The 15,748-nt window shown below is 45.3% G+C and overlaps 1 protein-coding gene across 1 annotated transcript in view; it reads right to left on the bottom strand.

Annotated features, from left to right (window-relative positions):
* The window catches only part of LOC142761748 (uncharacterized), a 112,817-nt gene that overhangs the window by 59,725 nt on the left and 37,344 nt on the right, over window positions 1-15,748 (bottom strand). Inside the window, exons 8-9 of the mRNA XM_075870026.1 lie at window positions 13,071-13,166; window positions 12,845-12,940 (exon numbers count right to left, since the gene is read on the bottom strand). Of these exons, the coding sequence (XP_075726141.1) occupies window positions 12,845-12,940; window positions 13,071-13,166 (192 nt within the window). The remainder of the gene's footprint in view (window positions 1-12,844; window positions 12,941-13,070; window positions 13,167-15,748) is intronic.

The following is a 15,748-nucleotide window of genomic DNA, read 5'->3' as shown; positions in this document are numbered from 1 at the left end:
CAACAATATATACAGATATGAGGGCACATAAATTTATGAAATTGCCACGCATAAAGTTTCTGTTAGGGAGTCCCTATGCATATACAACTATATATACAGATATAAGGCCACATAAACTTATGTGTGTCACGTATAAAATTTCTGTAAGGGAGTCCCTATGCATATATAGGTATATGTACAAATATAAGGCCACATGAATTTATGTATGCCACGTTTAAAATTTCTGTAAGGGAGTCCCTATGCATATGTAGGAATAAGCACAGATATAAGAGCACATAAATTTATGTATTTGAGGCGTATAAAATTTCTGTAAAGGAGTCCCTGCACATATAGGTTGTCGGGCCGATGGGCCCTTTATCTGCAGCACGCACGGCGGAAGCAGGGCGAGGAGAGTCGATGCGCAATGCACATGCGCGGGATGGGCGTCAGCATCGAAAAAGCCACAGTGGGCAAAAACGTGGCTGGCGGATAGGAAGGGGGCGAGACGAGCCCGGGCGGCTTTTCGGTGGCAGCCGAGCGATGGGATGCAGCGTCGGTCGCGCTAGGCGCGAGGGCTGTTTCCTCCGTGCGTGCTGATGGTAAAATCGATTACGTATAATCGATTAAAGGTCTGCAGTTGTTCGATTAATCGTAATCGGTTTCCGCTTATCAAATAATCGAAATAATGCATTAAACCTATTCGATTATTCGACTACGGCACCCCATGCTCCAGCCCCCAACCTCGGCCCTTGGCTGCAGTGCATGACTGCGAGGCGCGCTATCCTCAAACAGAGATGCCATGCACGTCGCCTTTCTTTCACTGCTTTCCCTACAACGCATATTTCTGCGCTAGCCGAACGAGCCCAGAGCTGGCGGCGGCCGTACCCCATAGAGAAAGATATGAACTCGCCCTGATCTCCGTCGCGTACGCCTGGAAGGGCGTCCAACTCCGAGCATTCCCCAATGCTTCAAGCCCCAGCAGGTGTCGGCTCTGCCCCATCGAGGCAGAAATGAACTTGTCCACTTCTCTCCGGCTCACAGTCTACTGTTGCTACTGTTGCTAGTGCCTTCACCTCCTCTCCCTTAAGCTGGTTGAGCGTTGCTGGCGTATACGTGAGGCTTGCGTTGCTTGCGTGTTACATTGTATGATTGTCAAACTTTGGTGGTTGTAGTGCAACCTTTGGGATGTCATAACGCCGAGCAATCGGAAGAAGAGCGAAACGTGGTCATTTTTTTTGCTGAAGACGAGAAAACAAAGACTGCAAGGTGTAATAAATGTGGCGGGCACTTCTCGAAGCCAGCTACGGATACTCTAAGATATCACCAGCTGCACGTCCGCTCTATTCAGGTGCTAAAGATCCATCTCCCAAAGAAAGGTGGTAACGATGAAGGTAACAATGTTGAAGAACCCTATCCGGACGACACCAATCAGCCTCTTCAGGTAAGTTATAAGTATTTCTCAGCCAACAGCCATTCATTTTTGTATAAGTTATCTTCGAAATCGTCGGCTTTTTTATTGGCATCAGTATGCCCTTCTGCATATAAGTTAAATAAAGATAAATAGTTCAGTTTCCTGTACACAGGTCAGGAGTGGTTGATGCAAAGGACCATGCGTCCAGCGCGTTAAGTCACGTGGTCGATTAGGGTGGTTGTCAAGGCTGGGTAGGTTTTCCTCGCACCCACCGCCGATGGTGGTGAGTGCAAGCAAAATCAAGTGATTTGTTGCTTTTGGAAGACATGTTTAAAATGATGGATAGTTGGGAAGTCATATTCGCTCAAAAAGCCGAGAGACCGCTCACCCCCCCTTCATCCTACCACATAAACACCAAAATGCGAAATGTGGCATTTTTTTACACCATTGGCGTTTAATTTATTTTTCAGGGTGAAAAATGTGCTGCTGCCTCAGCTGCCGCAACTGGAGCTTCAACTAGAGAACTTTCTAATCCGGCTGCAACTACAAGTTTACGTGCCTCTGCTTCTTCTTCGTTTGATGGACCGACGGGAAAGTGCCTCGCCAATGCTGTAGCGTTTGCAAGTAAGTATCTGTACTTTAATGAGGAACATTTTCGGACCGAAAAGAGAAGGCTACAACGACATGACAATATGTGTCGGTGCGTTTCAGGAGGAGGAGTCCGAGAAAAACACGCTACTGATGCTCTCGGGTACATGATCGCGCACGACGACTTGCCTCTCAGCACACCGGAGAAAGATGCTTCCAAGACGTTCGTGAAAGCACTGCAGCCACTTTATAAGCCTCCAACCAAGCCCGCCATCACTAAGAGTCTCGAAGCGAAGTACGAGGAGTTTAGAGCACATTTTGATCGGAGAATCCAAGCCGCAGATCATCTGAGCTTTACAGCCGATATTTGGACGCGCGCAAACACAATGCGATCGTACCTTGGTCTCGCGGTTCACTTCAGAGAAGGCAAGTTTTTGTTTTTAGTTTTGATGAATATGCCCTTTTTATTTGCCCTGGTGCGTAACGATAATGAGTGTGCACTCTTAGTTTAAACTTTTTTTTTACTTTTCAGGAAATAAGCTAGTGAACATCAAAACCGGCATTATGTACATCCCAGAAAGAAAGATAACTCCGAATCTCCATGCAGCAATGCGCCAACTGTGCGATGAGTGACATATTTGATCAGGCTAATGTCCTAACTATTGTCATAGATGGCGGGAAGAATATTAAGGCAGCCGTCCGAGATCAATTTCGCACCAATGAGCACGTCTCCTGCGTTGCCCATCTTCTCAACCAAGTAGGCCAAGCTGCCATTGGTCTAGAAGTGAACAAAGTTCCATAAGAAATGGAAGCACATTAGATAGTGGTGCTCCCGGAAAATGAGCAAGAAGCGGAGATTGTCCTGGAGGACGTCACTGACGCCGATTCCCCTAACTATGAATGTACATCTCTCATTACTCTTCGGCCGCTGCTGAAGACGGTGAAGATTGTTCGCTTCTTTCGTACCAGCGATGTAGCGCCGCGATTGTTGGTGGAAATGCAGATGCAAGATGGCAAGCTGGAACATGAGTAATTGAAATTGATTCAAGAAATCAGGACCCGATGGAATTGTTGTTATTACATGCTGGAGCGCGTTTTTAAGTTGTCCGAAGCTGTCAGCCGCGTCCTCCTACTCCTGCAGAAAGAGAGAGGCGCCACTCGGCTGAAGCTCCCAGATTTAATTGCTGGTGATCAGCTGGGCGTCCTTGCCGAAGTAAGAGACCTTCTGAAGTTGTTAGAAGAAGCCACGCTCATGGTTTCAATGGGCCATTTCATGACACTCCGCGATGTAATTCCTATGGTGTACGGCCTAAAGCAGGTATATCTTTGATAATTCAATGAGAGTTTCAGTCACTCATTCTACACCGACATGCGCTCTACACAAACAATTTGAATTTGAATATCGTGACGCCGATATTGTGATACACGAAAGGTTTCGGTGTTGAATAATCAATGTTGTGGAAAATAACATAGCGCCTGCTGTTGTCTCTCTGAAGTTATAATTTTAAATATTTATCTTCATTTGTAGGGTATCCAGTGCTTCGGATTCAGCCACCAAGTCACTTTTGATTTTCAGCAAAAGCTTCTTGAAGAAATTGACAAAAGGTTTAGTGGAATAGAGTACCTGCGTCCATACGCTGCCGCGACAATCTTGGACCCACGGTACAAGAAGTATGTTTTCGAGCAACCTCAGGCTGTGGCCATGATCGATTAACGCTTATGCAAGTTCATACCATGATTTATTTATTTATATTAGGTGGGAAGCATTTCTTAGTTAACCATAGGCATGTTGAGCATATCTATCTATCTATCTATCTATCTATCTATCTATCTATCTATCTATCTATCTATCTATCTATCTATCTATCTATCTATCTATCTATCTATCTAACTATCTATCTATCTATCTATCTATCTATCTATCTATCTATCTATCTATCTATCTATTTATCTATTTATCTATTTATCTATCTATCTATCTATCTATCTATCTATCTATCTATCTATCTATCTATCTATTTATCTATTTATCTATCTATCTGTCTATTTATCTATTTATCTATCTATTTATCTATCTATCTATTTATCTATCTATCTATCTATTTATCTATCTATCTATCTATCTATCTATCTATCTATTTATCTATCTATCTATTTATCTCTCTATTTATCTATCTATCTATCTATCTATCTATCTATCTATCTATCTATCTATCTATCTATCTATCTATCTATCTATCTATCTATCTATCTATCTATTTATCTATCTATCTATCTATCTATCTATCTATCTATCTATTTATCTATCTATTTATCTATCTATTTATCTATCTATTTATCTATCTATTTATCTATCTATCTATGTGCGTGCGTGCATGTGCGTGTGTATGCGTGTGTATGCGTGTGTATGTATATATGTATGTATGTATGTATGTATGTATGTATGTATGTATGTATGTATGTATGTATGTATGTATGTATGTATGTATGTATGTATGTATGTATGTATGTATGTATTGTAGTTGGCTATGACATTTAGCTCTCCTGGCCGTTTCGATAATGGTATCGATACCAAACTTGGTATGACATAACATGACTGTATGAGGAGCATATTTCACGTGTCATAACATGAAAATCATGGCATGTATGTCATAAATGTCATGGTTTACATTTCATGGTCCATCCGCTCTTGGGGTGGTTTCGTTCACATGACACGTTGCAAAACTGGTATGGTATGACATGGTTGCATGGCGAACATAAGCAAAAGACATGACCACATGCCTCACTCGTGATGCGCTCGCTGCCGTTTCGCTAGCTTCGCATATGCCAAATTTGGTATTATGGAACGTGAGTGGATGACAAAGGTATGCGACTGATTCAAACAATAATCATGAGTTGAGTGTCATGTAAAAAACATCACTACATGCATGCCAGGCTCATGATACGGTCATGGCCGTTTCGCTAGTTTCACATATATCAAGTTTAGTATTACGGTACGTGAATGGAAGACGAAGGAATGTGACTGGTGCAAACATGATAATCATGAGATGCGTGTCATGTAACATGACTACATGGTACGCTCATGATGCACTCGTGGACGTTTCGCTAGCTTCACATGTACAAAATTCTTAATACTTGACGACAACGGACGACACAAGTAAATGACATGTCCAAACGTGATAATCATTACAAACGTGTAATGTAACAACATGACTACATGTCAAACGCATGATGCGCTCGTGGCCGTTTTGCTAGCCTCACATTTGCGATATTTGGTATTAGGTCACGTGAATGAATGATGAAGGTATGTGACTGGTGCAAAGGTGATCATAAGATGCGTGTCATGCAAGAACACGACAAAATGTCACGCTCATGATGCGCTCACGGGCGTTTACTTAACTACACATATACCAAACAAATTTGGCACCACGTGACGTGAATAGACAACCAATGTAAATGACAGGTCCAGACATGATAACCATAATATGCGTGTCATGTAAAACATTTCTTTATCTTACGCTCATAGGGCGCTTGCGACTGTTTAACAGCTACTAAAGCTTACTAGTAACAGTTACCAAAGCTTTTAGTAAGAGCAAAAATGTTAACCGTTACTAACTGCACTTACTACCATGGTTGTAACATTTGTGACGAACCATTACTACCTCAAAATTTAGCAAGTACCACTACCTTTTTTAAAAATCTAAGAACCAGTAATAATCTGCATTAAACAGAGAAACAGGCACAAATGATTTTCTGTTGTGCGCAATGGCGAGAACTCCTCCTTGCATATTTATATAAATAAACTTATATTTGAATAGCTGGTTTTATTGAGATGATCGCGCATGAGCTGGTAAAAATTACAGATGTAATTGACATTCATATTGTTACTTGCAGTAAGTAGACATCCCGGCTTCGGCGGCTGCATTTCCGATGGAGGCGGAAATGCTGTGGGCCCGCGTGCTCAGATTTCGGTGCACGTTAAAGAACCCCAGGTGGTCGAAATTTCCGGAGTCCTTCACTACGGCGTCTCTCATAGCCAGACGATGGTTTTGGGACGTTAAACCCCACATATCAATCATCATCATAGTAGTTGCGATCAAAAACAAAACGACTTGTACCACCCCATAATATGAACGGCCATCGCACATTGTTGTTGTGTTATAAAAGCGAAGTTCAAATATAACACGGGTATGAGTACTTGCTTTTGCTATGGAAGGCAATGGCCGATAATCGAGTCAATCTCGCCTATTCAATGTTATCAAACTTTCGAAGGAATACACTTCTCTAGTTAGCAGGCCCGTAGCTCAAAATTCTTTGTGCAGGTATAGTTCACTTGAACGTCGTGGAAGGCCTTGAACAACTTCTATTTTCATTACTTGTTCTGGGTAAAAGACAATCGAGTCAATCTCGCATATTCGATGTTATCAAACTTTCGAAGGAATACGCTTCTCTAGTTAGCTGGCCCGTAGCTTAGAATATTTTTGCAGGTATAGTTCACTTGAAACGTCGTGGAAGGCCTTGAACAACTTCTATTTTCATCACTTGTTCTCGGTAAAAGACAATCGAATCAATCTCGCATATTCCATGTTATCAAAGATTCGAAGAAATACGCTTCTCTAGTTAGCAGGCCCGTAGCTCAGAATTTTTTTTGCAGGTATAATTCACTTGAAACGTCGTGGAAGGCCTTGAACAAGTTCTATTTTCATCACTTGTTCTTGGTAAAAGACAATCGAGTTAGCCTCGCATATTCGACGTTATCACACTTTCGAAGGAATACGCTTCTCTATTTAGCAGGCCCGTAGCTGAGAATTTTTTTTGCAGGTATAGTTCACTTGAAACGTCGTGGAAGGCCTTGAACAACTTCTTTTTTCATCACTTGTTCTCGGTAAAACACCCCTTCAACACAATTTTACAAGGTGTAGGCTAGTACCCCCCTCTCCCTTTTTCCTCGGCTACGGGCCTGATAGTTAGGCACCAAATATCTTCGAACATATATGGTATGTTGATCGTGCCGATTTTGACGTTTGATTTCACATTGTGTCGGTTTTCACTTTGAGCTTTCGTGTATTGTAGTCAATAGGTAACACATTAACGACGCGTGGGTCCAATTATGAAGTGAACGTAGGTAACAATTGTTCGTGTTCTTGGCAATGTTTATTTCAATATGCGTACTGAATACTTCTATATTGTCGCGGTACAATGCGAATAAAACAGAGATACACCTTGAGGCAATGAAAGCAGCGCGTTTTCAACAGCTGAGCCACAAGATCGTCTTCTTCGATCTCGAGTGAAGCTAGAGGCCCACTACCTCGTGTCCAATAAATCCCCCTTCATTGTTTTTTTCCACATGCAGACACGCGTCATTTGCCTCCCTCTCAAAGAGCATCGCCCCGATGCAAAGTCTGTAATGAAGTTTCGTTTTTGTTTTTTTACAAGGAAAAGCTCACACCACTCGCTGACGTAAGGCTTCATGCGGACTACGTGAACGAGTTCAGGATGGTGCTGGTGACGCCTCGTATTATGCGAACTGTCGGGAACAACTTCGTAAGTGACGTCACTCAGTCTTCGCAGCACTAGGTAAGGTCCAAGATATCTTCTAAGAGCTTTTCAGAAAGTACTCGTTTCCGTACCGGCGTCGAAACCCATACTTTGTCGCCAGTTTGGTAGACGACTATTCTGCGGTGAGCATTGTAACGGCCTGCATCGTACTCTTGCTGCTGGCTGATGCGTAAACGTGCAAGTTGCCTAGCTTCTTCCACGCGTTCGGTAAACGTGTCGGCGTCCGGAACGATGTCATCGCCTTCGTGCGGTAACATTGCATTTAACATGGTTTGTACTTCCCGTCCATAAACGAGGCTGAATGGTGTCATGCGGGTCGTTTCTTGCTTGGCCGTGTTGTAGGCGAACGTTATGTATTGCAAGATTTGATCCCAATGTTTGTGTTCAACGTCTACGTACATTGAAAGCATGTCTTCAATGGTTTTGTTTAGACGCTCTGTCAGCCCGTTCGTTTGCGGGTGGTAGGCGGTGGTCTTACGATGCTTTGTTCCACTCAGCATCAAGACATGGTCCAAAAGAGCGGCCGTAAATGCGGTACCTCTGTCTGTGATTACGACGGTTGGTGCACCATGCCTCAGTACAATATTCTCAATGAAAAATCTTGCCACCACCGCTGCTGTACGTCTCTGGATAGCCTTTGTCTCGGCATAACGCGTCAGATAATCTGTCGCGACGATAACCTATCGGTTGCTTGCAGTAGAAGTAGGGAGTGGGCCCAAAATGTCCATGCCAATCTGGTGGAATGGAGTCATTGGGACCTGTACGGGTTGCAGGAGGCCAGCTGGTTTAGTTGGTGGTGACTTGCGTCACTGGCAGTCGAGACAGGTACGAACGTGGTTCTTCACGGCTGTGGTGAGTCTTGGCCGGTAATACCTTTGCTGTACCCTGGCCAACGTTCTTGTGTAACCCAAGTGACCATAGGTAACCTCGTTATGGCATGGTTTCAGTACTTCGGTGCGCAGGACTGCTGGGATGACGAGTAGATAGGCGGATCCCGTCGACGAAAAGTTTCTTTTTTAGAGTACTCCGCCCCGTAAACAAAACGATGACAGCACTCTTGCGAAAACTCTTGGCGCCTTCCGAGAACTGCCATCCAAGTAGGTAATTAAGCCAAGCAACTCAGCGTCGTCACGTTGTTGCTGCGCAATGGTGGTAGTGTCGAGGACACCGAAAAATGATGTTCCTCCTCCTCAGGAAGGGTTGCCGACTCAATGGGTGAACGGGACAAACAGTCGGCGTCCATATGCCGCTTCCCTGACTTATGTACGACTGCCATATCGAATTCCTGCAGCCTGAGACTCCAACGCGCTAATCGGCCGGTAGGGTCTTTAACATTTGTTAACCAGCATAGTGAGTGGTGATCGCTGATTAGTTTGAAGGGGCGACCATATAAATACCGACGAAATTTTGTAACCACCCATACCACGGCGAGACATTCCTTCTCAGTCGTGGAGTATTAGCCTCAGCGCGTGTTAACGTTCTGCTCGCGTAAGCGAATACGCTTTCTGTGCCTTCTTGCTGCTGCACAAGGACAGCTCCCAGACCAACATTGCTAGCATCGGTGTGAAGCATCGTAGGGGCTCTCTCGTCGAAGTGGGCAAGAGCTGGAGGTGTTTGTAGTCACTGGCGGAGATCGTTAAAAGCAGCTTCCTCTTCGTTATTTCATTCAAAGGTGACGTCTTCCCTCGTGAGGCGAGTTAACGGTGATGCTATGCGTGCGAAGTCTGCGTTAAATCGTCGATAATATGCACTGAGGCCGAGAAAGCGTCTGGCAGACTTTTTATTGGTCGGCAAAGGAAACCGTTCTACGGCTGCAATTTTTTCAGGATCGGGACGAACACCTGAATAACTGACGACATGGCCAAGAAATCGCAGCTCTTCGTAGCAAAAGTGGCACTTCTCAGGCTTCAACGTCAGCCCGCGGTCTGTATGGCTCGTAAGACCACCTCAAGTCTCTCAAGGTGCTCGTAAAACGTTGCGAAGAACACTATGACAACGTCCAGATATACTAAGCATGTTTTCCACTTTAACCCAGAAAGCACAGTATCCATGAGTCTTTAAAAGGTAGCAGGCACTGAGTACAAACCGAATGGCAAGACCTTAAGTTCATACAACCCATCTGGTGTTACAAAAGCGGTCTTCTCACGGTCTCTCGCGTCCACTTCGATTTGCCAATATGCACTCCGCAAATCCATTAAAGAGAAGTATCGAGCGTGTCGAAGTCTGTCGAGAGAGTCGTCTATACGTGGTAGTGGATATACGTCTTTCTTGGTCACCTGATTTAGCTTTCGGTAATCCACAAAGAAACGCAGGCTGCCGTCCTCTTTCTTAACGAGGACTACAGGTGACGCCCAGAGCTCTATGAATGCTGAATGACGTCATATTCAAGCATTTTGTCTACCTGCTGTTGTATTGCTTCACGTTCTTTTGGAGCCACGCGATAAGGGTTTTGGTGAATAGGTCTCGCCGTTTCGTCGGTAATTATTCGATGCCTGGTTAGAGGCGTGCGGCCAACTTTTGATGTTGTCGAAAAGCAGTCTTAAAATTTTACCAGTAGCTCAAGGAGTCTGCGTCGATCGTCTTTCGGCAAAGTAGTGCTAACGTCCAGAACGGGCGCTGAATCAAGATTTAGCGACTCATCTACTACCACCAAGCAGCCTTCGATATCTACATCGTCGAAGTAAGCGACAGCCGTGCCTTTAGGAAGGTGCCGGCGCTCAGCACTGAAATTGGTCAGCAGCAAGTCCGTTCATCCAGCAGCAACTCCGATGATACCTCGTGCGACGGAAATACCGTTGGTGAAGAGCAGCGAGCTTATTTGGTCTGCTACTCCTTCGGCGTAAAACTGAGCAGCGGTGGCCACCGAAACAAGCGTGCGTGACCTAGGAGGGAGAACCACGTCGTCATCAGTAATACGCAGTTGGTTTGGTCGCACCTCTGGAGAATTGGGTAAGCCCGAACTGTTGTAAAACGTAATCAAGCTCTCTGGTATGTTGATGACGGCGCCATATTTCCGTAAAAAATCTATGCCAAGAATTACATCTCTGCAGCATGCGGCGATAACGACGAACGACGCAGTGAAAGGAGAACCTCTGATGTCAACTCTTGCGGTACATCTTCCAGAAGGCATCAGTAACTGGCCGCGTGCTGTTCTTATGTGAGGGCCTGTCCACGGCGTCTTCACTTTTCGGAAGCTGTTGGCGAGGTCCTGACTGATAATAGATAAGTCGGCACCAGTGTCGACTAGAGCTGTCACTTTCTGACCGTCAAGAAGAACACTAAGGTCGGCAGTCACAATTTCATAGTTTTCACGGCTTATCGGCTGTACAACGTCATGCTGTGGGGGCTTCTTGTCGTCATAATTATGGCCTGCAACCTCGCCCCCGGAGGTCGCCGACCTCAGTTTCCCCATCGCGGGCTAGGTGACCTTCTTGTATTGAGATCCGCGTATGTGTGGCGGTGCGACAAAGGCGAACGCGCGGGGAACGGAGAGCGGGATTGACGTCTCAGACTAGGAGGGTGAGTAGGCATTGCCTCCTCTGCAGTTGTACAGCCATCTTCAAAGTGAGAACGGGCTCCTTAGAAAGGGGTGTCGTCACGGCGTGGTGTGCTTTCGTCGTTGGTACGTAGACCGTCAAACCAAGGTCGATGATGACGGAATAAATCACCTCTATGCCAGCAATGATGGGCAATATGGCCTGCACCTCCGCAGTGAAAGCATAGTGGACGTCTGTCCACTGTGCGCGATGCATCGGTTTTCCGGGTCGGTGGACGTCTGAGCATCTCCCCTGGCGTCGCTGCCCATGGGGTGGCTGTGGACGGCTGGTTGTATGACCGTAGCGTGGTTGGTTGATGCAGTGTCTGCTCTTGCGGCGGAGACCAAGGGACCATGGGCACCTGGTGGTACTGCGTCGGCATAGCGGCTAGTGGACGTCGAAGAGGGGCAGCGTAGCTAATAGGACGCTGCTTAGTATCAGGACCAGTCGTAGACAATGCTTGGTGAATTTCGTCGCGTACGACTTCGGCGATCGAAGCGATGGGATTTTCAGCAACCGGAGTCCATAACCTCTGCAGTTCTTCGCGAACTATCTCCCTAATCTGATTCTCAGACGTCATGGCATTAGCGTTGATTGGGACATTGCAGGACATGCGGTTATATTGCCTGCTGCGTTGATGAAGGGCCCGCTCGATAGCCGTAGCTTCCTTAATGAAGTCAACCACGGTACTTGGAGGATTGCGCAGTAGCCCGGTGAAAAGCTGTTCCTTGACACCGCGCATGAGGTAACTCAACTTTTTATATTCCGTCATGTGCGGGTTAGCTCGATAAAAGAGACGAGTCATGTCCTCGGCAAACATTGAACGATTTCGTGGGGGTTTTGAACCCGTATCTCGAATAACTGCTGCGCACGGTCCCTTCTATCGACATTGGCGAAGGTATAGACGAACTTCTGTCGAAAGTCAGGCCAAGCTGACAAATTGCCTTCACTATTTTCATACCAAGTAAGAGCGCCATCGTCAAGGTAGAAATAGACGCGGGAAAGCTTTTCCTGTTCCGACCAATGATTGACCTTGGCAACACGCTCGTAGTTTTCAAGCCAGTCGTGGAAGTCTGCATGGGCACCGCCACTAAAGCGATCGGAAACTAGGGGTTGAAAAATGGTCACCTGAGATGAGAGCGTCAGAAAGCTGCCTTGGGCACCTGTTGTGGGCTTGCGTTGGCCATTGGTTGAGGTGTTCGGTGCCTAGGAGGTTCCGGCGAGTGAGTGAGCTCTGGCGCGAGGCCTCGCAACCGTCGACTGGAGTGATGCACCGGAGTTGCTACCGGTGACAATGATTCTGGACTCGATGAACGGCTCCCAGCGGGCGTGTGGAGCATCAGACAGAGTTGCGGCCCAGCTCCTCCACCAGTGTCGCGGTACAACGCGAATAAAACAGAGGTACACGTTGAGGCAACGAAAACAGCGTGTTTTCAACAGCTGAGCCACAAGACCGTCTTCTTCGGTCTCGAGTGAAGCTAAAGGCCCGCTACCTCGTGTCCACTAAATCCCCCATCATTGTTTTTGTCAACATGTAGACACGCGTCAATATTTTATTGTCCACTTGTAGTATTATATCAATGACTCGAGCCTGCATGAGTTTAAAGTATACTGCGAAGAAAACGCGCAAATAAATGTGCCCTATTACCGCCAGAGTCGGAAAAACATTATAACTAGAGAAACACACGGCAAACAAACAAGCTAACTTAACAATGCTGCACCTTCAGCAATTTAAGGTGTTTAAAGTTTTCTTGCAAGTAGAGCACCTTACCATGACACAAGGGCGCCCCTCCCACCATATCGCACTCCTTGCCGAGGGCTGAACATCTTCGAACCTCCTCCCGATCGCAAGCCTTACGGCTTGTATCTGCCAGGAAAGAAATTATTGGTGATGACAATCAAAATAGAATGTGCACTTGCACGCGTCAGTCCTCAAAAAAACTTCCCATGGCAGAGAGGAGAATTGGGGTTCATTGAATGAGATTACAATTGCTTACCGATGCAAACTGGTGCGTGCGCTGTGAAGTCGCACTTTTTCCCCCTAGATCTGCATATTTTCATCTCTTCCTCATTGCATGTCGTGCGATTTTTGTCTGCAAAGGAAACGACGGTGTTTAAAATATACTAAACAAAGCACACTAGCTAAGTTTGCACTGAGTGGTGCGAGGCTGGGTCACAGCAGTGCTGGTAGACACCTATAGGTGACCGTAGCTTTGCTTGGCTTTCGTCTTCTTCCTCCTGTCTTTCCTCTTGCTACACTACACAATACATGGTGACTACTATACTACATTGCTTCTTCTTCAAGTTTGACGTTTTTTTAGTCTGTGTCTTTCTGTCGAAGTTTTTTCTTCTGTTTTTCTTTCCTTTACTTCTGTCTCTTCCCCAGTAGTAGTTCTCTTGGCTTCCATCCTTTTCCCTCCTCTACCATAATAGCTCTGCTGTAGAACTGCTAAAGCGCGTATGTGTCGCTAAAATGGTGCAAATGCCACTGCTGACTGCACTGGTCCACTAGAAATTAAAAAGGAAACACGCGGGCAGCGAACGCAGATAAGGAATGGCATGTTCCAGAGTCTCTTGTTAACCGTCTGTACGGAGTGCTTTGGCGGTCATTCAGCTGACAAAACATTGAGGTGCGAAGAAACGAGGACACGAACATCGTGTCCTTTCTCGTCCTCGTTTCGCAGTAACTTCATGTTTTCTCAGACAACGCAACAACAAGCCCAAGAACGCGTTTTAGTCGGCGATTGAACGCGTGACGGTTCGTGAAAATGATAAATTTCGATCTACGACACACGGAAAACGTTGACCGTAACACCTAAGCTGAAAATAAATAAATAAACGAAGTTCAGCTGGCCACTGATTAAACCTCGTCTGCCGGAGCGAAAGAAAAACACTTGAGGCTTAAGCACGGTCCACAAACCGAGCGCTGAAAACACGTGTGCCGGGGTCAAAAAAAAAAAAAAAAGCAGGCATACTGTGAAACATGAGCAACTGCGCAGCACGGGTTATTCCCGTTCGTCGAGTACCCATGGCTCCATTTATAAGTGTCGATGGCATATCAATGTTTGAGGTGAGAATGCTGGATTTGTTTGGCACCAAGACATTTTTGTTAGTCGCATTCGATGTGCAACGTACGCACTACTTATTTTTACTCCTTATTGACTTCATGCTTTTTACGCCAGTTGAGATACGCGTCGTCTGCAGCGAGTTCTGTCAATTTTCGCCCGCTTCATACTAGCACCATGTAGAAAGCGGACGAGAGGAGAAATCTCACTCTCCACGAGGCAGTGGCGCCCTCTCTCACGTGGCGCCAGAGTCATTCGCCTGTTTACGAAACGGTTTTAGACACTTTCAGTTCATGATTGGTATTTGCAAATTTTTATTAATGATATTACTGTAAACCTCGATCGTTTAGTTTAACCTAGTTTTGAGCATCGCGAGCCTCGCTGTGGCCTTGTTTATGAGCGTGACCACGCTACATGCAATCCATGTATGAACGACTGTAGCCGCCCCCCCCCCCCCCCCCCCACCCTTACCGAAGTGTTGCGGACTTTATCCACGCATGTCTACGAAGTGAATGTTAATGATAGAGCGAAGCCGTGCAAGTCACATCATGAATCGTGGCCCTTCTTTTTTCTTCTAGTTAACAGCCTTTTATGCTGTTCTTGTCAACCTTTTGTTCTTCCATATGCTTTGACAAATGGATGGTTAAATGTTGTTGTTTTTTTTTGGTGTTTCAGATTTCACTTTGTTTACTCTGGGTGACAGCCTTCTGATTATATTTTTGTTGTCCGAAGATGTTTTGAATTCTACATCTGCTGTAGACGCATGGCGGCGGTTTATGGACGGGGGAACATTGTGAGCTGTTAAGGTGCTTCGCCCCTCATGAAATTGCGGGAACATTTTTTTAAAAGTCACGGATTCGTATGTGTAACTAAAGAGTTGGCCTGGACGTGGTTGTAAGACTTATTGGAAGGAAACAGCGAGAAAAACAAGAAACCAAACAAAGAAAGAACCATGCAGCGCTCTGTATGTGTCCTTCTTTTGGATAGTTGTTTTCCGCGCTGTTACCTTCCGGTACGTATGCGAAACATTTTTTTTTCAGTTTGTTAGTCTAGGGCTGCGCTCACAGCTGCCCTAACGGCCAGAGTGTGGAGACGGTGCTTTTTTGCAGCTTTAGACAAAAGAAAATGTAAAGTTCTTTAAACGTGATAGCTCTCTCCGAGGTGACTTGCACATTGCCGATTGACTCTCGTACATTTGTAAGTACTCGCGTGACCTTCAACCTCAGCCACTGAAATCTCGAGAATGCTTCGTAATGGACAGTTCCTTAAAAGTTGTCTATTGTATATAGCTTGTTGTGATCAGAATTTTATATAATAGTGTTTTGTGCTACATTACATCATCTGTGGTTTTCAACTATTCAAGCTTGCGAAATAGTGTTCCAGTGCTTGCCGAAAGCTGCGTTGGAAAATTTAACCCATGTTCTTAAAAATTTGTCATACAACAGTTTTGTTTGTAGCTGAATAGTAAATTTAAGTGAGTTCTGAATTTTTCCATAGAAGTGATAAGCCAAGTATTAAGCTTCTTTTTTACAATACTATTGCATTTTCCTTAGCGAAGACCAATAGTAAACTTTTCATATCACAAAGCCATATTTGTGTTATAGAGAATA

The sequence above is a fragment of the Rhipicephalus microplus genome, chromosome 7 (assembly GCF_043290135.1).
Source record: "Rhipicephalus microplus isolate Deutch F79 chromosome 7, USDA_Rmic, whole genome shotgun sequence".
Taxonomy (NCBI): domain Eukaryota; kingdom Metazoa; phylum Arthropoda; class Arachnida; order Ixodida; family Ixodidae; genus Rhipicephalus; species Rhipicephalus microplus.
This window is presented reverse-complemented; position numbering and strand designations above follow the sequence as displayed.